This window comes from Gobio gobio (genome assembly GCF_949357685.1).
Source record: "Gobio gobio genome assembly, chromosome: 5".
Classification (NCBI taxonomy): Eukaryota; Metazoa; Chordata; class Actinopteri; order Cypriniformes; family Gobionidae; genus Gobio; species Gobio gobio.
The window spans coordinates 20,181,573-20,202,858 of NC_137101.1; the positions used below are offsets into that span (position 1 = coordinate 20,181,573).

Consider the following 21,286-nt stretch of genomic DNA (forward strand, 5'->3'; position numbering starts at 1 on the left):
TTTCAAACCACATATGAATGTAGCTTTTTACACACTTTTTGGCCATTCAGACATAAATCTGATCGGATTTCAACCGAATATACACAAAAATCGGATTTGGACAGACAGTGTGAACGTAGCCTAAATGACACCAAACTGTGTTGTAAATAGTCAAAGAAAGGAACTCGCCACCACCACACCCCTCAAAACCAGTCAGACAACAAGGCACTTTGCTCATTTTTATTTATCAGTTTTAAATACAATGACAGGGTCTACCTCAGAAAGAAAGGAATTCAAACACTGTTTCTGTATGGCGGGCAGGAGCAGGAAAAGAAGAAACGATGACCGTTGAAGTAAACCTCACAGAGGGAGGCCCAGAAACGCTTGTAAAGGTGCTGGCAGCGGTTCTTTTGCCACAGAGAAAGAGAAAACACACGTCCTACCACAAATGCCCAGAAATGTCACTGAACACTCAGATCACATCAGAGAGAGACAACGTTCAGTAAGTTCACTTGGTTAGTTTTGATCTAACTTCAAAATATCCATATATATACTGAAATATATAATCTCATGATTAAGGAGGCATTTTCTCAGCAAGCTTTCGAGTTTATGGTTGCTCTGTGCATCCCCCTCATTTCTTTAAAAAATCTTGCCCCAAAATATAGAAATCTGATTGGGCAGACCAGGTTTGCTATGATGGGGTTTGACAGCTGGTGATTGGCTAAAAATGTACATGAAAAAAGATGATTGGCTATCATGTCAAAATTTAAGATTAAAGTAAATACGTTGGTCCTACTTAAAGCAGCTACAGGTGGATTTATCTGTAGCCTACTTGCTTTAAAAAAAATTAGAAAAAGAAAATAAGAAACAAAGTCCTTGGGAGAAAGAGAGGAAATGCACAGAGTAAAAAACAAAAAAAAATAAAAACAAAAAAAAACGGATAGAGGCAAATGTTCAACTTTAGAAAAAAATAAGAGCATTCTGATGTTTTGAGTTTTTTTCCCCACTGCGAATACATCCCGTCTTCCACAAGGTCTTTGGAACAACGACTTAGCGGCGGTACCCGAACTCATCTGCGTCGTCATCACGGAAATCTCCATAACGCCAAATGTTGAGCTGCAAATAAAATTCAAAATTATTTGAAACACGAGAATATTAAAATATATCTCGAACTGTACATGTCATTGTGGAATTGAAATGCTCAGTACTTAAATCTCCATATGCAAACTTAACATAGCATTTTTTTTTACCAACTGCAATCAGCTTCTATGATAAGACTATTATTGAACGCATATTGAAAGCACCATACACCATAAGGAAGACAAACCCTCAAATCAGCAGATCTTTGCTGTTTTTGAATGGGTTTCCTCTGCACCAGTGGACACGTAGGAATTGTGTTGAAAAAATTGTTGAAAGCGGAAAAACAACATTTGAAACCCACCCTAAATTCTAAATAACTTCAATAAAACATTAATAAGCAGCAAAATGAGGCTTTAAGTCATTTGACAGCACTGATTCACCATCATTAAATCCTGATAAGCATTTCTGCCCGTGTATCTGAGGCCGAGGCGCAGATGGCCAGCGTGTAGACGGGATCATTAAAACACTAGCTGGTCTGTAACATCATCACACCTCGGTAATAACGATGCGAGCGGTCGTTTACGGTCCTCTTTAACTCCAGTCCCTTCGCATCCAGTCACGCGTGAAGGCTTTACATCCAACAAATTTCATCGAGCCCTTCTATTTCACATCGGTTTTGAAACATAAACCAGCTAAACGTTTCAGTTACGTGTGACGGTGAATAGTTTCGGCTTCAGAGATTCTTAGCGAAGACAGGAAATCATTTTTTATGTCATACAGAGGCTTTTATCTTTTTTTTTTCTCCATTTCTGTGGTCGATGTGTGTGCGGCTGTTAACTCGGAGAGAATCACAGCTAATTAATGTCTATGATAATTAGCGCCGTCGTTAGCAGGGACATCATCATCAAGCTCTTGGGTTGGCATGGTTCTCTCTTCTGCTTGAGTCTTGTTAAACAGCCATCGGCCTGTCATATGGAGCAATGTTTAAGCCAAAGACTGTTTAATGTGCACTATACTGCAGTTAGAGGTAACGCTACAGGTAACAAAGCTGGCTGTGCGAGCCAGAGCCAATTCTAAAACAAAACTTCCGTTTCTGGTCAACGTTAATGCATGCGATTACTTTAAAATCCTTAACGTGTTAAAATAATTCTACTCACATAATTGACTGAAGCTTGTGAAATTGCTTCAACATAACATCACGCAGTTAGAAGTAGGGAGTTTATCACAGGGCATTTACAAATCGCTCAAGCACCTGTAACCCTGGTAGGTGGAAATTTCAAGTCTTCTCCTTTTCCTTTCTCTGTTTGTGATCACATCATTTTAAGCCGCTAAACTCTGGGAAAGTTCAGTCCAATGATCCAGTAATGCAGAGTTCACACTGCACAATTTTCAAAGCCGTCAGATCACAGTCCCTTTCACACTGCACAACTATCTGGGGTAGCATTCAGTTGCTGCTGTGTTCACACAGGGGGTTTCACACTGCATGGCTTTACAATAGGCAAACTACGTTTCACAACACATGCGAGATGCGACAAGGAAACAATGTGAGTCACGTGTGCGTCAGACCAGAGTTCTCGTGCGAGACTGGATAGCCGCAAGAAGTTTGCGATCCAAATTGTCAGTGCGCTGATTTGCAGCGAAAAGGAGAAAAAAACAATATGGGAGGAGGAAAAGTTTGGGGAGACGCTGGGAACAAGGATTGTGTGTTCTGCAAAGAGAGCTGGAGATAAACATTTTTGCAATGTGCTGCTGTTGTGGCTGGTCAAGCAAATGTTGTGCTTTGTTTCTGTTTTATATAATTTTAAATATATCTATTACAATTAGGGTTGGGTATCGTTTTTTTTTTTTTACGATACCGGTGCCAAACCGATACTTTTAAAACGGTACCGCTGCCTGAACCGATACTTAAAAAAAATAAAAAATGCTATAAATAAAAAAAAAAGGTTTAAATTGAACAATTTATTAAAAGTTTAAAGTATACTTAAATATATAAATAAAAATACAAAACACAATTTACTTAAATTCACAGTAAAACCTAAGCCACCTCACCCAACTACAATAGGCCTAATTTAACACAAAATAACAGTTACACTACAGTACTAATAACAGTAAAGTGGTTGGTATACTTGGTCTGCTACAAATCAGCTTCAGCTTTATTTTGCAGAAAAATGACCATATTCTCTGGCTAAATGTTTTAGAACGCATCGCCTTGTTGTTTCCATGGTGACGCGTCATGCTTCTCACATGACACACAGCAGCCGCAATAGTGCTGTATGACAGCTCAGCTGTATCAGGTTTATTTAGTTTTTCTCTTTTTTATTCAAAATATTCACAAACTTGTTAACTATGTCACGAACTATCTGATATTCTGATTTTCAAATATGTGTGAGTGAATGTGTGTTGATCTATAATGCGCGATGGGCGCCGCCATGTTAGTTTGCGTCTCAGAGATTCCGGTCTGTGGGATTTACATCACGTAAATTCATCCACGTCTTACAAAATACATGAAAGTCACAGCTGAACTGGGAGAAGAATAGAGTAAACTATATAGTTACTATATAATGTGTATCTGATATGAATAAAACACGTAGTCAAATTATAACTGTCAGAAAGGATTGTTATCAGGGTGTATTTTTTGCTAGTAACGTTTCTTATGAGCATTTAAAATGTCTGAAACGTAAAATAATCATTATGTGGTTGAAAACACTGAATAGTTGTGATATGTGACGAGTGCTGAGCGCGCCAGCCAAAGCGCAAAAGCACGTTTTAATTTAATTGGCACCGGAATCTGTGATCTAATTCGGTCCTGTTAAATACCGGTTATATAGGTACCGGTACCATAATGGCACCGGGTTTCGGTACCCAACCCTAATTACAATACTGATATTCTGGTCTTTAACTCCTCCCCGAACTTCCCGCTGCCCAGTATCTTGCGCTCTCATTGGCTGTAGGTCATCGCCGATCTAATTTTCAGAACACATTTCACAAAGCAGGATTTAGAATCGCCAACAGGTCCAGATATTTAGCATGCCAAATATCTCACGGGTGTCAGCAATTCTCTTGGATCGTGTCTTTGATCTGATTTGCACTGATTTGCCTATGGTTTCGTGGCATTTGTCGGCGATTTTGTAAAACCTGTCAGTGAGTCAAAATCGGGGCTAAAATTGTGCTGTGTGAATTCAGAATAGACTCACGTTGCGTTTTCAGTTAATTATTCATTCCAGTGGGTTTCACTTTAAAACACAAGCTCTGTCTTATTCTGTGATTGTTTTTGAAGAGTGCGAGCCCTCACTATATCACGATGTGCGTGAAATACAGACCGAACGGAGCGTCAAAACATCCCCCCACTGTATGGCCACATGATAAAAGCAAACCAGCGTCTCGCTAGTAAAATTTTGATGGATGAAGATTGCAATCAAGCTAAAGATGATTGTGGTGACATACAGGAGCCATACAGTAAGCACGTTTGAATCCGTTATAATATGCAAACCCTTAAATCTGAGGGTTTACTTGTGAACGTATTAAACAAGATAAATGGTGTATGCTTAATTTTACGATAAGTAACTGCAAAATGCTGTGACTGACCAATCACAATCAAGTATACCAGAGCAGTGTAAAAAGAGGATGAGAATTTAAAATAGCAGATGATCTTACCCTGGCACTCTTGGCAGATTCCTGGCCATTCAGATATTCGGTCACCTATGACACAAGAAAAAAAAGTGTATTTAGACAGAGCAGGGCCTAATGTCGTGTTTAACTGCTTTAACATAACCGAACATCATCATTGAACATCTTAAATATTAGATAAAATGACACAGTATGATACGGAGGACAGAGATTGCAGCGTTTTCCAAGATTGATGCTGTGCTGAATCTACATCAGTCAATCACAGTAAGTGCATCTTGTTAGATGATGTTTTAACAGGCCCTCATCTTGTTGAGCTGTTCTCTGATCATAAGGGTGGCGATCAGAGCCGTATGCTTGTAGTGTATGTATTCAATAATAAGTGAAAGTGTGGGTGGTTACAGCCACTAGACGGCCTGTGTGTCTCAAGCTCTTTCTTTTCCTGCAGCCCACAAAGAGCTGCACCACAGGCATAGACCTGCACAACACTAAACATATTGACCGCTCTACCACAGCAAGGACTGAGAGTCAGTGATTGAGGCATAGATGAGTCAGAGAGTGGGGATTGTCTTTTTTCGAAAGGTATGCGTTTTTCGAAATACCAAGAAAGGATGACGCACAAAGACGATAAAAAGCATAATGTGTGCAGGGGCTGTTATTATTTAGAGGGGGTTAACTGGCTGGCTGTAGAAATGGGGGTTGTTTAGTGCTTTAGGACACACGTGAAGAGACTGCGAGGTACATCTGGACTCTGCAGCTGCAGACAGCAGAGAAAAGTGCAGCTAATGCAGCCTCCATCCATCAAGCGTCCGACGCCCCATGACATGCAACAGCACCTCACGTGCCACACACACACACGCAGTTTCACACACAGCAGAGGGGGACAAAACTCTTGTGCTGCTTCAAAGATGCCAACATTACAGCTGTGTTGGTTAGGGGTGTAACGGTACACATATTCATACCGAACCGGCTTTCGGCAATCTTTAACAGTTAACAGTCGGCTTGTTTTAAGCGTGGAACACACTTCAATCCGAGTTCCCACACAAACATTAAATATTCAGTCCATTTTATCATGAAATTCAAACGATAAATGCCGTTTTGACGCTCTTTAATGTGACGTGACTGATCACCATATATGCACGTCAGTTCAAGCGTCAGCACGCGCGCGAGTGAACACGATCATCTCTTCCTAAAGAATAAACATGAATTAAAATCTCTTAAGGTATGTTGAGGATACATTACAACTTACTAGGGGTGTAACGGTACACAAAACTGACAGTTCGGTACGTACCTCGGTTTTGAAGTCACGGTTCGGTACAGCAGTTTTAAAAAAAATGGCTTATTTATTTTTTATTAAACAGTGGTTTACTGAACATTTTTTGTCTGTCCTTAAATTAATTAAATTATAACAGTTTCTTAAAGATAATGCTGTAAACTATATAGGGAGCCCTTACTTGCACATTATTACTATAATATTAAAGGTTAACAACAGAGCCCACACTATGAGCCTATATTCAGCTGATATTCATGTTTAGATATAATAATCAACACTCAAATAACACATTGTGTGCAAACATGTAAACTTCACATAAGGCATTTTTTGCATTAACTCCTAAATCTAATAATAAAATTATGTTTTTTCTCCAATTCGTTGTTGAAATATAATCATTTATACACAGTGACTGTCATTTTCATGACAGATTTATCTAAACATACATTAAATAATCAAGACATCACTAACAGGCTAAGTAGAATGAATATAGTGCATATATTTAGTGAAAGTTGATTTCTCTAGTGAATTAACAGCTGTGGACACTGGATCACTTCTGACTGAGGTAAATGATGCTGCGTGACATTGTTTACAAGCTGTTTGACGTCTTTCCACGGTTGAAACACTGATTGAGCGATTACACGACATATGATACGTGTCAGTAAGTGTTATCCCCAACATACCTTAAGATATTAATTCATGTTTATTCTTCTGGAAGAGATGATCGCGTTCACTCGCGCGTGCCGCAGCCGCTTGAATTGACGCGCCTATACAGTGATCATTCATCACATTAAAGAGCGTCAAAACAGCATTTATCGTTTGAATTTCGTGATAAAATGGACTGAATACTTAATATGTTCGAGTGGGAACTAGGATTGAAGCATGTTCCGCACTTAAAACAAGCCGACTGTTAACTGTTAAGGATTGCATTCGGAACCGTTTGGTACACGTGCACCGAACTGAAAGCCCTGTACCGAAACGGTTCGGTACGAATACGTGTACCGTTACACCCCTACAACTTACTAAAATGTGTAATCGCTCAATCAGTGTTTCAACCGCGGAAAGACAAAACCGCTTGTAAACAATGTCATGTAGCATCACATTTACCTCAGAAGTCATTCAGTGTCCACAGCTGGTTAGTACACTAGAGAAACCAACTCTTTCGCTAAATATATGCACTATATTAGCCTATAGAGTCATTATATACTACTTAAACTGTTAGTGATGTCTTGTTTATTTAATGTATGTTTAAATAAATCTGCCACTGTGTATAAATGATTATATTTCAACAACGAATTGGAGAAAAGAAAATGTATAATTAGATTTAGAAGTTAATGCAAAAACTGCCTTATGTGAAGCTTATGAGTGTTGATTATTATATCTAAAAATAAATATCAACTGAATTTAGGCTAATAGCTTGGGCTCTGTTGTTAACCTTTAATATTATAGCAATGTGTAAGTAAGGACTCCCTATATAGTTTACAGAATTATCTTTAAGAAACTTTGTTATAATTTAATTCATTTACGGACAGACAATTTTTTCAGTAAAGCACTGTTGAATAAAAATAAATAAAAAGCAATTTTGTAAAACTTCTGCACCGAACCGTGACTTCAAAACCAAGGTCAGTTTTGTGTACTGTTACACTCCTAGTGATACGATCATATACGACAATTCACCAACATATTAAATATACAGTGCATGGATCACCCTAATCAAGATATCCAATAATCAACTTCCAATTATTAGCATTGCATATTGTATTTTGTTGCAGTAGTGGTGTGCAATATGATTGTGTGTATTTGACCGTTTAAGTGCAATAAGCTGCAAAAAGAGAAGACAGAACGCGAATATTAAAGATCAAGCACATCTGTACTTCTCATACATGCTTCTTTATCGCTCTAATGCGGCAATAACAGCCCATTTCATCATCATAGTCATCATAGAGTCAGTGTAAAAAACACACTTTCCATGTGTGTAAGCCACTTCTGTAAGTCCTCACTGTCATGGGTTCAGGTGGTTGTTTTACCAAACTGGGTCTCTTGGCATGAAATGATGGGACAGTGATCAGATTTGTGGTGTTCTTCGAAACGCTCTATAATACCAGCATTACAGGCAGCCTGAAAATCAAAGCGTTCATAGACAGCCGCACAGCTTTCGAAGAGAACAGTTTGGACTTTGATCATCTCAGTACAGAGATTAAACAACAGAAAGACGCTGGAGCTGAAATGGCTTCTCTGTCCCAGATCAAGCCTGTGTTCAATCCACAGGGCACAGGAATGAAATGGGGTTTTTAGGCAGCGATGCGTGTCATTCAGCATGTGTCCCGGCCCGTTTGTGTGGATGATTGTGTATTTGATACTAGAGGAGGAGAAAATTCCCCATTCTAAGCTTAGCTAACTTCTACTGGTTAATGGGTAATAGAGCTGTCAGGAGCGAGGCATGATGGGATATGACTGGACAATGGTGGCCAATAAGGTGCAAGATTCCGAGCCAATATACTTTAGTTGAGATGAAATAATCTTTTGTTTTAGTTTGTGTACCGTCACAGTGTTACAATTTTTAGATGGCGTATCAAGTTAAAAATAATCCAACTTAAAAAGGCATCCCTGCATTCCGTTGAACTGTTTTTGAATGCAAGAAAGATTTGATTATCAAAATTTGAAGCCCAAAAAAGTGCATCCATCGTAAAATATCTAGCTTCCGCCAGACCGCCTTCCGTATTCAATTGATGAAGAAAGTGTAATGCTGCCTCTTTGGGCTGGGTTAAAAAAAAAATTGATTTCTTGATTTTAATCGATTCTCATTTTTACGAACCGATATCAATTCTTAAATCCCAAGAATTGATTAGTCATCCTGTTTTCAGTTGATGAATGAAAGGAACATTGTAGCGCACCTCCCATCCTATAAATCGCAATAATCTTTGTGCTTTGTTACTATAGATATGAAAAAGTCTCAGATTTCAAATTAGGTCAGGTGCAGTTCAGCTCAAGAGAAGTGAACTGATCTTCTCTTCTACCAGTTACAGAGGGAAATCAACAGACATGAATGAGCATCTGAAAGTGTGTCAAAAGATACATTACAATTACCGAAATCCATGTCACATGGAATCGCTCAGTGTTTCATCCATGGAAAGACATCAAAAAAACAGCTTATAACGTCACATTTACCTCAGAAAAAGGTAAGCGAGGAGCATTTTGCTAAATATATACACCAGATTACATAGCCTATTCATTATCATTAGTGGTGCTTGCGTAGCAAGGCATCACTATTACTATCTAGCCCGAAAACGGTTTTAGTGATGCCTTGCGAAGCAAGGCATCACCATCACTCTCAAACATACATATTAGTGTTGCTTGTGAAGCAATGCATCAATATTGCTATTCTCCATATTTTTATTATTAGTGGGGCTTGCGTAGCAAGCCATAAATATTTTTAGAACGGTTTTTATTCATCTTTATCTTATTCTTATTCCGGACAGCATTTTGTCCCGCTACTCCTCCCACAGTTTTTGTCACAGACCCATGAATGAGGTGTCAAAACGTGCGGCTTATTCGGGAATGGTGTGCTATATCTTTTCTAAGGGGTCGGGGGTGCGGTGTTCGCCCCAGGGGCGAAAAAGTAGCGAAAAAAATCCCATAGACTTAACATTGCGCAAATTTTTAACGAGTCATAACTCTGAGCGAGGATTTCGTAGAAACTCGTGTGTCACCACATTTGAAGAGGCTGACAGACCCTGTAAGATGACACATCTCAATGGGGTATAAGTTGTACCCCTGGGGCGCTAGAGCTCCCCAAATTTCCCCATTGACTTATAATGGGGAGGGACGTCCCATTAAACGCATGTGTTTCTCTTACAATGGGAAATTGCATAGGGATTTTGTATTGACCACAGCTCTGGCTCACAGTGTCTCAGAGACAAGGGGGTGGGCTCAATTTACTCAGACAGCCAATCACTATCTCAGGCTCATTGTGAACCTATGAAGCCACGCCCTAGCAACCATTTAGAGCTCCCTAGCAACTGATCCCATAGACTTCCATTGAAAGAGATCAAAGGGATATCTTTGGATAGAAGTGTCATAGAAACATGAAGGTGGGTTTGTTTGACTCGGGGCATCAACAGCCAATCACAAATCACCTTCAACTCTTCCTAGCCACGCCCTAGCAACCATTATCAAGCAGCCTAGCAACCGTTAATCACGACCTATATCTCTGCCTCAGAACATCATAGAGGCATGGGGGTTGGTTTATATCATTCATACTGACAAGCAGCCTTTGGAGTATTGTCATTGGATGCTGCCAAGCCACTCCATAGCAACCAAACAGAGTACCTTAGCAACCGTTTACCAAGACCTATATCTCTGCCTCAGAACATCATACAGACATGGGGGTTGGTTTATATCATTCATACTGACAAGCTGTATCATCATTGGATGCTGCCATGCCACTCCATAGCAACCAAAAAGAGTACCCTAGCAACCGTTTACCAAAACTTATATCTCAGCCTCAGAACAACATAGAGACATGGGGGTAGGTTTATATCATTCATTATGACAAGCAGTATCATCATTGGATGCTGCCATGCCACTCCATAGCAACCAAACAGAGTACCCTAGCAACCATATACCAAGACCTATATCTCTGCCTCAGAACATCATAGAGGCATGGGGGTTGGTTTATATCATTCATACAGACAAGCAGTATCATCATTGGATGCTGCCAAGCCCCCTTAGCAACCAAACCGAGTACCCTAGCAACCACATACCAAGACCTATATCTCTGCCTCAGAACATCATAGAGACATGGGGGTTGGTTTATATCATTCATACAGACAAGCAGTATCATCATTGGATGCTGCCAAACCCCTCCATAGCAACCAAACAGAGTACCCTAGCAACCGTTTACCAAGACCTATATCTCTGCCTCAGAACATCCTAGAGACATGGGGGTTGGTTTATATCATTCATACAGACAAGCAGTATCATCATTGGATGCTGCCAAGCCCCCCTAGCAACCAAACAGAGTACCCTAGCAACCGTATACCAAGACCTATATCTCTGCTTCGGAACATCGTAGAGACATGGGGGTTGGTTTATATCATTCATACAGACAAGCAGTATCATCATTGGATGCTGCCAAGCCCCCCTAGCAACCAAACAGAGTACCCTAGCAACCGTTTACCAAGACCTATATCTCTGCCTCAGAACATCCTAGAGACATGGGGGTTGGTTTATATCATTCATACAGACAAGCAGTATCATCATTGGATGCTGCCAAGCCCCTCCATAGCAACAAAACAGAGTACCCTAGCAACCGTTTACAAGGACCTATATCTCTGCATCAGAACATCGCAGAGGCATGGGGGTTGGGTCTTTTGACTCAGACTGGCAAATAGTCTTTAAATGTCACCCCATAAATTGTATAGCCACTCCATAGCAACCATATAGAGTACCCTAGCAACCGTACAAACACATGAATAGGACATATCTCAGCTCCACAACATCGTACAGACTTGGGGGTGGCCTCTTTTGTTTCGGGTGAGAATCCAGTGCACACAACATAGCATCCGAGAGGATTTTTTTGCCACTGCAAGCACCACTCACATTTTCTTCAGGAAATGTACATTCTAGTTTTTAATGTTCTTCATTATTTAATGCATGTATGAATAAATATGGCAAGTTATGACAGCCACCATTTAAATGTTTATATTTCAAACAACGAATTGGAGTATAAATATGATTATGTAATTGTAAAAGGTAATATTATAACTAAATTATTATAACTCAAAAAAACATTGCGTGTAATTTAAGTGCTTGTATAGAAATCAGTTAATTTTACCTTCAATATTATAGACGTAGTTCACAGCATCAGTTAAGAGATATGCCATGTATTGTACATGATATATATATATATATAAAAATAATCAATATTGAATCGAAACAGAATCGAATTGTGAAATTTGTGTCAATACCCAGCCCTAATGCCTCTCACAGTTCAAAACGCTTGCGCTATGTCACGTCAGTAAGTTGAATACAGAAGGCGGTCTGGCGGAAGCTAGATAATTTACTTTATAACGTGTTAAATATGGATATTTTTCTTACACAAACGCATTACTTCACTTTACAAGGCCTTTATTAACCCCCGGAGCAGTGTGGATTACTTTTATAATGGATGGATGCACTTTTTGCACTACCATTCACTGCAATTATAAAGCTCAAGAGCCAGGACATTTTGTATTACAATTCCGATTGTATTCATCTGAAAGGGATACACCTAGGATGAGTAATCATGGGGTAATTTTCATTTTTGGGTGAACTATCCCTTTAAGACCAATTAGTTGAGAACATTAAAGAAATGTTTAAGGAATAAAACAGGAGAGGAACAGAAATGTAAACCACTATTTTAAACCCCATATAACTTTCCATAAAGTTCTAAAAAGCTCTCACAGAACAATTTCATCACAGAACAACCATAATAAAAATACTATACGGCCACTTTATCATCTGGACTGTACAACGCAGTATCACCGGAATATTATCTCTCTCTCAGAGCGAGAGAGAGAGAGAGAGCGACATTACCAGTGATATAGTTAAATCATCAATAGCACCACAGTTTGTAGAAAAGTGATGTGAATTGAAGGCCAAGTATGGAAAACCATACTCAATTTGTCCTCTGCATTTAACCCATCCAGTGGACACACATTAGGAGCAGTGAGTAGTGAGAATATCTCCTGCTGTGATCAGACCACCTTTAATGCCTTTATTAACATCTCCAGACGTTCATTTATACGTCAACAACAGCAAGACCTGCAAACTAATTCTGAAATCTAGTCTAGAGTCAATACTGGACGCTCAAGGAGAATCTCACAGAACAATTCTCCAGCACCGTCTGTTTTCTGTGACGGTAACCCTAATTGGTACGTGAGCATGTAATTAGCTTGTAAAACTAATGAACGTGAAAAGGCACCAGTGTCACTGATGGTACGCTACAGTAAGCTTAAGCTCGTGCAGCATAAATGCATAGCACCTCTGTTTCAAACCATATGAGGCAGCTCGCATTTAAGGAATGCAACAGCTGTAAACACATCAGGGTAGAAGATGGCAACGCTCTACGCGCAGATGCAGCAGTGCTGAACTGACCGCAGAGCAGCTTGAATTAAGTGACTTGTTGGTTTGATGTAAATTCGCCTCACTTTCAATCACTTACCCTCAGATAACATACAGACATCTCATCCAGTATGCCAGGATGAGGAAGAAAACCAGAGAAGGCGAGACAGACCGACACAAATAAGAAAGAGCAATGTTTGACAAACACGGAGAGGGAAATGACACATCGATTTAAGCTATCGATCCCGAGAGCTGATGAAGCTCATGCACACTTATCGGAAGGCCTGTGTTATCCGCGCACAGGTGCAGAGAAAGAGAACCGGAGGGCCTTATCTGACTCCCTCGTACTCTCTCCCTGTCAGACAGCCGTTCCCATATCTGACTCCTACTTTCACGTTAAAGATTTTCTTTCCCTCTCTCGTTTGCCTTGTACGTATATTCAAGGACTAGTTTCACACTAGACCACACTAGTGAATGTGATGGACTGACTGACGTATGGACTCCGGTCTGGAGACTTCAGCAGAGTGAAGATTTGCTGATAGCAGGAAGTCAGGTGTCAAGCAGATACCCTTCAGAAGCAGAGAGGACGTAGGGAAAATGATCACAGAGCACTGTGTTTAAAAAGGAATAGAATATCAAAAGACAGACAAGGGGGTGGGGGAGTCACGGGTGGGATGGCACTGTGTATTATGAAGGCAGTGTAAATAATCGCTGTATATTAACAGTGTTTAAATCACAGCTCATTTACGAAGGAATGAAAGGTTTGATTCACTGCTTTGTCTTTAATTCGGAAGATTATGATTTATCACACCGCTTTCACCGACATGCAAATACATGGAAATTTCCAAACCACATCCTCCAGCACACGGTGTGCTGCACTGGAGGCCAAACCAGCACCCCAAAAAAAAAAGATGGGGAAGGAGAAAGAGAAGGACAGAGAAAGAGAGTGTGCGTGAGTGGGAGAGATAATGAATGAGAAAATGAATGAAGGAGAGAGTGAGATGAGAGAATCTTTATGAAAAAGCCAAGGGTGAAAGCTAAAGTAGACAGAAGACAAGTGGCATGGCGCCACCACACTATACTAAAGTGCCAGTGCTGTCCTAAAAAATAAATAATCTGGCATACAGGATGTGCCCACTATGTGCACTCGACTGCTGATGGACTGTAATAACAGTGTTACATGATGGTTATTACACATTAATAAAGTAGAGAGGAATGTTTGTGCGCAATTTCTGAGCCACTAGCGTCATAGAACGAAATGGCAAAAATAATGATCACTTTTTCATGGTCAGACAGATCTGCCTATAAACTCGTGTCATTGGTTGTGCCAATGCTGCGCTGGTTGCAATGCTTTTTCAGGAGAAAATCGACCTAGTCTTGTAGCTCGCTAGGATAAGAAAAAGTATTTCCTTTACACACTTCACCTTGGTACATCTTAAAACTACTGGAGATTTGGGCCTTTCTTCTGAAATTCAATAAGCTGTATTGTTGAACTAAGGCATTGCCTGTACAGTAGTTGAGGTACAGTACACATGCCTGAGCACTAGTGCTTCATAACTATGTGAGTGTGTGAAACCGGAGAAGAAGTGATTGCCACTGAAGTCAGACAGCTCAGCTCTATACGAGCACCTCAAACAACCTGTTAGCGCAATAAAAAAAACACGAGGGAGTGATGGGAGGGGACGAGTGAACCAGAACAGCAGTGTTCCTATGGGAACAGCGGAACTGACATGGCTGTCACAAACACCCTCCATATGCTAAGAATCAACAAACCACTATAGAGACTCAAGTTCATAACAAGCAGACTGCTAAGAACAAACCTGTGTGGTTTGATTCAAGTGAAATAACAAAAAAATTAATGACAGGGTGGCAGAGGGTCATAGGATAAATACAGATGATCAGAGAGCAGGTTCAAATGTCTCTTAAGTCAAACTGAAGGAGAGGAGTTTGTAAGCTATTAAGCCTTACCTTAAGTGCTATCAGAGAAACAGCTATTAAATGAAATTTGAAAGTTATACATAAATAAACTAGGGCTGCACTATTAATTCGCTAAAATCAATATTGCGATATGGCTTCGTGCGATTATCAAATCTCAAAGCCTGCGATTTAAATAAAAATGAGTTAGTATTGTAGTTTTACAGTTTTTATTTTACAGTGAAATATTACAATGCTAATATCTCGTATTTTAATATTTTGAGTTAGTAACAATATCATGATAATTGTAATTTTATAGTCATATTGATAAATCAAACATTTTAGGCCAAATTGCGCTAGCCCTAGAATCAAACAAACCTGGAGCTTAAAACAAAACAACTAAAACACATTTTTAAATTACAATTATACATTTTATTAGAAGAACCACAAATATGTGTTACAGTAAAATATTACAATAGCAACAGTTCTTATTGTAATGTTTTTAGTTCATAATAATAATTATTATTTTATAGCCATATTAATATATAATTACATTATTTTGGTCCAAATTGTGCAGTCCTAGAAGCAAACACATAAAATCTGCAGTGTTTAAAATAAAACAAAAAAAGCATTTTAAGCATTACAAATTTGATCAGAAAAATCTTATCAAAATCTTTCCGTAAATCGTGCAGCCCTAGAATTTATTATTTATGCTCCAACTATTGAATTAAGTCCTCGAAGGTCCTTTGTTAACAGCAGTGTGTTTGTATACACTGACAAAATGTCACTAATGAATGCAGTAAGTTTTAAAAATGCTCAAGAAACGGCACAATTATTACATAATAGCAAAGGAGAAAGTAAAGAAGTGAGAGTGAGGCTGATAAAGAGAGGATAACAAGGGGAGAATAAATGGTCAGTGCTTCATAATAATACAAAATGGCTGCCGTCAGAGGCCCTGCTGTGAAACAGCGAGGGGCATTTCAGGGCACATAGATTATGATATAACCCAGACCAAGGCAATGCTGCCTCCGCCTCAGACTATTATTTGTATTTTGATCTACTTACCATTTTCTGGAGGTACTTCTCTTTCTTTACGTCCACCATGACTAGGCCTTCTTTCACCAGACCCAGACCCACATCATCTTTGGAGTCAGCAAACTGCAGCGTGACGTGCGGGCAGACGACTCCGCTGTACTCCACATTCAGCAGACACTGTATGTTATGAATGTCTCTGACCAGGCTGTCCACAGCATCGGTCCGTGCATCGTCCTGTGGGTGGGGGTCATAAGAACATGTCACATATCTATCCATCCCAAACCAGACCCTCAACACACACACTTACGATTGCACACACTACAACACAAGCTATTGATAGACACTCCAAGGTCCTCAGTGTGTGCTATGAGCCAATCAGACTCCGTCGTTCAAACTCTCCAGCTCCAGAGTTGCTCATTCATCACACTTAAACACACACAAGCACTGTAATAATGCACTGTGATAATGATAAATGTAGATTTGCAACAACAACAACAAAAAAAACGGATCAAAATACCTCCACACTAACACAATGTTTCACAAATGTTTGACGCATGGGGTGAGAGATACAGATCTGATCTTTCTTGCACTCATTCACACACATACACACACACACACACACAGTTTGCTCTTGTGAGCCAACCCAGTCTCCATGGCAACCTCAGAGCATGTTCCCCTTGGGGGGAGTTATGGTGGGGGTACGAGATACAGAGGCCATCCAGAACGAGAGAAAGAGACAGAGATAGAGAGAGAACAATGCGCCTACCTCAAAGATCACAAAACAACAGCAGTATTAACAGGGCAGGTGGCATGATGCCACACCTACACACACAAACACACGCCTACACACACACACACACACACACACACACACACACACACACACACGTAACTAGCATTAAGGCTTAATTTGGGATATTATCACTCTAGGGTACTGCTTTCTTTGAGGAACACAATGAATATGATGTACTTTAAAAGTACTAATATGCTACATTGTTACAAGTCACATGACCTTGTTACATGCATATTAAATTCAGCAAGTATTGCTACAATTATTTTGATTCTTTTTATTTAATATTGAATTAATAAATATTCATATACATGTATATATATATATTTTTTTTTCACACACACAAACATGTACGCACAGATGCGCACTGACACATTTATTTACACTTGTAGAATAAGTCATTATAAAGCATGTTAATGAATGAATATATAAAAGTTCAAAATTATATTTTTGGTCAGTTGTACGGTAGTATAACACTCCAAATGTATCCAAAACAGCTAAGCTAGCATGAGGTGACTCATAATTCCTGTCTTTTATAACCTGGATGTGACTATAGCTTGTGCGTGCATGCTCTACGCGTCCTACAGGACCTGTTTGAAGGCCACGGTGTATGATGAATCACACGGGAGCATGTGTATGGTCGTTTTTGTGCGATAACTTACATCCTGTGGGACCTGAATGAAGGCAAATGCATACTCTGTAGCCTGTGGAGGAAGCGTACGCGTGCTGAAGGCTGGAGGAAGGGCTGCAAGACGTGTGGAGGATAATATCTCTCTCTGAAACGACAAGCGAGAGAGATTGTCACATTGTTGTGTTATAAAACAGACTTCATACCTCTTTCATACAACTGACTGCTTGTACAAGGTCCTCATTAAACGGAGGAGGTGTGAGCACAGCACAGCAGATAAAAGCAAAGTCAAGGATAACGCTTCACTCCTCCACATGCCACACTCTAAGCCAGCAACACAATATGAGAGAGACACACTCTCTCTGTACTGGGTTGCAGTTTAGCGCTGTTGTCATGTGTTTTCAGTACAGAACATGTGAACACAGCAGGCTAAAGAGGCTGATTAACATAGAGACACTGCAAAGGCTTGTTTCAGCTTTGAAAATAAGACAGAGAGAGACTAAAAGATGGACAAACAGACAGAAGACAGATGAAAGTACAAAGCAAAAAGACTGCCTTGTTCTGTATGGGGGGTTATACAGAAATATTTCAGAGGATGAGCAGCAGGAACACATACATTATGAACACGGTGGACCTAGAAGTATTTGAACACAGAATTTAAGATCTGCTACTTTCTGTACATTTTGTTACTACATTGTCAGATTATTATATGAAATCTAAATCATAAGTCAAAGACTGAAAAGGGCATTAATTAAGTCATAGCCTTTTACAGGGTTTCTGCAGGTTTCACCAAGTCAAATTTTTAAGACCTTTATGAATAAAATTTAAGACCTAGCCTATATCACGGAGTAAAAAAACGTACAAAGGAAATGCAAAATCACAAATTTACTTGCAAAGCAAATTAATTTATTCAAATTGAACAAAGTATCAATAAACGTGCACTTCCCCATAGCTCAATACCATCAGGATTTCACATATATTTGGGTGATTTTTGAGATCAATGATATTGTAGTGGTTATTTCCAGAAATCAGCAGTTTTTTTTTTTCATAATTAGGATGCCACATATACCATATTATTGTGTTAGATGGACAATAGTCACACATGACAACAAAACAGACAAAATGCATAAATCTTGTTTTGGTATCTCAAAAGAAGGCTAGTCAAGTGCTATCTAGCTTTAATAACATGATCACTTAGAGTGGGAAATATGACCAACATCTTACAAGTAAACCACAGCAATAAGCAATTGGTTAATATAAGAGAACATTCTTAACTAATTAAGTAATCAAGTAAATGGTCAGTAATAAAATAAGAACTTGTACACAAACGACAATAGGACATTGTTGTTGTTTGATTAATAGGCCTGTCACGATAACACATTTTGCTGGACGATAAATTGGCCAAGAAATTATTGCGATAAACGATAATAGTCGTTCTGAGACCATTTTCATCTAAAATAATGATAATGGCATAATAATGCAGGTAAACCTTTTCAAAGATCAATAAGCTTTTATTTCTAAAGACTATTTAACACTGAAAACGGAAAGCATTTCAAATATCCACAATAAATGAACAAAACAACCAAAACAAAAAAAGCAATGGACACTCAGTCTGTTAACAAAAAAATGCACTTGAATAAACAGCTGGGAAAACTGCAACGGATGATTGTGTTTTAGGTAGTGCTGGGAATCGATAAAAAAAAAAACTAATTAATTGCATTTTTTCTGTAATTAATCACAATTAATACGTTTTTAATGTTTTGATATTGTAATAATTTCAGTTACTCTCCAAATTAATGTAGAGACAATTTATTGACAGCATATTTTAAATATGTGTTGTATTTATTAGGCTTTTAAAAAAACTTTTAATTTAAGTGAACTTAAAATGAAATATAGATTAATCATCATTAAAGCTATAGTTTTTTCTGTTCCCGTTGTTCTTTGATGAACATTAATGACAGGCATCATCAGTGCTCCTGTCACTTTAAGAACAGCCGCACATGCGCGGGACAGCGCGTGAAATCCGCGTCATCTCATGTCCTCACAACTCTTTAAGTTCATTTAAGACGTTATTTATCTAATTTAAGACTCCTAATATGAGAATACTCAAAATTCTGTGTTGTTGTTATTGTTTGTTCATGAGCAAAAGAGAACTCGATGGGAGCAGGAGACTGACGCGAGTGTGTGTGTGTGTGTGTGTCTCAGTGCCTTGATTAGCTGACATGAGATGCAGCCACACAGACAGGACATTGACACACAGCGCATTCTCGTGTCTTGTCGCGCTTAGAAGCATTTACATGTATAAGAGCGTGATCATATAATGTAACGCTCTGCAAAAATGGATATAAAACGGACGCTGGAAATGATCGCGGCCAGAAAAATTTGAGCTAATTTTTTTTATTGTGCGATTAATTGATTTATTGACTAATCGCGACAGGCCTATTGATTAATATCAACGACACAGACAGGAGCGGGTATAGGCTATATTAGGTTGCTTTCACTTTAAGACCTACAGTAAAAAGGAGATCCTGACACACGTCCCAAACTTGTTTGCTCAAGACATAACCGTCAGTATGGACATTTGGGTATTCGATCGTTCAAGGGCAATACGCCTAGAAATAGAACGCATTCGGTTTACTCGCGCGAGCACTGACAGGCTGCAAACGCGTGCACAGAATCCACTGACATTGGTCCATATCGAACTGAGTTTGTGGTTTATATTGCTTTTAACTATTTTTAGTGCTCATTCACCTTGCGTAAACGCTTCGCCCGGACCTTGGCGCACATGCGAGACGGCTTTCATAATCACGGAACTAGAATAACTGAACAACTGTTAGCTGAAGAATAAAATCTGTTTTGTGTGTCTGTGGTACAATCCGAAAGAGACTTGCGCCAATAACACGAAAGCTGATTGGCTGCAATATAAATTGCATAATATATATATAAATTGTTGGTTTTTGTAGTCGTAATACAGCAAATTATATTTTGACTAGCGAAAGAAAGAACTACAACACAGCGGGATAAAAAAAAAAAAAACACCGCGCGAGCATTTCAATGAGCATTAGATGTAGGAAAATTAAGACCTGTTTAAAAATTATTTAAGATCTAGAACTCAATATTTCAGCGAATTTAAGACTTTAAGGCCTACAATTTTTTTAAGACCCTGCAGAAACCCTGGTTTAAATGACCAGTCCTTTAAGACACTGTGCAAATCAGAGTAATTGAGCAAAGGTGGATAAACAATGATATCAGATTCAGCGCGATGCTCTTGCACCAAGGTTTAAGATATGCAGAAAGAGGAAGACAGTCTGTGGAAAGAGGAAGACACAGGGGATATAGAGATGAGAGAGATTGCCTGTTGTGTGAGAAATGCTTAATCACATGACCACCTGTATCTTTCCTCTTATTCCACCCTGGGCACAAAACAGCAAAGCATGCTGGGTACTGCATTGTTAAAGTCCCTTTTAAACATACTAACATCATTTCTTGGCAAAAACACATTTATTCTGCATTTTAGCCAATGCAGCCGTGATGTTATGGAGAGGAATTGTTTTCCACACGTGTGGCATTTTGACTGATGGATTCAGAGCTGGCTTTTGAAAGCACATGCAGTATTTTAAATACAATTCAGAACATTCATCAGTCAGCACCTTTTTTCCTCCACTCAGGAAATGTTGCGCTACACCCAGATTACGCATCAACCTTCCTTCAAGATGATACTCACGTTTCCATAGTCGATGTAGAACACGTGCACCTTTGCTGGAGATTCAACTTTCTCAATGCGTGCTCTGTACCTACAGAAAGAGAGAGATCGAGGAGAAAGTGTCAATTTAACTGATCAGAGAAGAGAAAAAAGGTTCAG

General features: G+C 39.2%; 1 protein-coding gene across 1 annotated transcript in view; it reads right to left on the bottom strand.

Moving 5' to 3' along the window:
- Positions 1-205: 205 nt before the first annotated feature.
- The window catches only part of snd1 (staphylococcal nuclease and tudor domain containing 1), a 219,096-nt gene continuing 198,015 nt past the window's right edge, over positions 206-21,286 (bottom strand). Inside the window, exons 20-24 of the mRNA XM_079817701.1 lie at positions 21,149-21,218; positions 17,459-17,572; positions 16,037-16,240; positions 4,714-4,758; positions 206-1,095 (exon numbers count right to left, since the gene is read on the bottom strand). Of these exons, the coding sequence (XP_079673827.1) occupies positions 1,030-1,095; positions 4,714-4,758; positions 16,037-16,240; positions 17,459-17,572; positions 21,149-21,218 (499 nt within the window). The 3' untranslated portion in view covers positions 206-1,029. The remainder of the gene's footprint in view (positions 1,096-4,713; positions 4,759-16,036; positions 16,241-17,458; positions 17,573-21,148; positions 21,219-21,286) is intronic.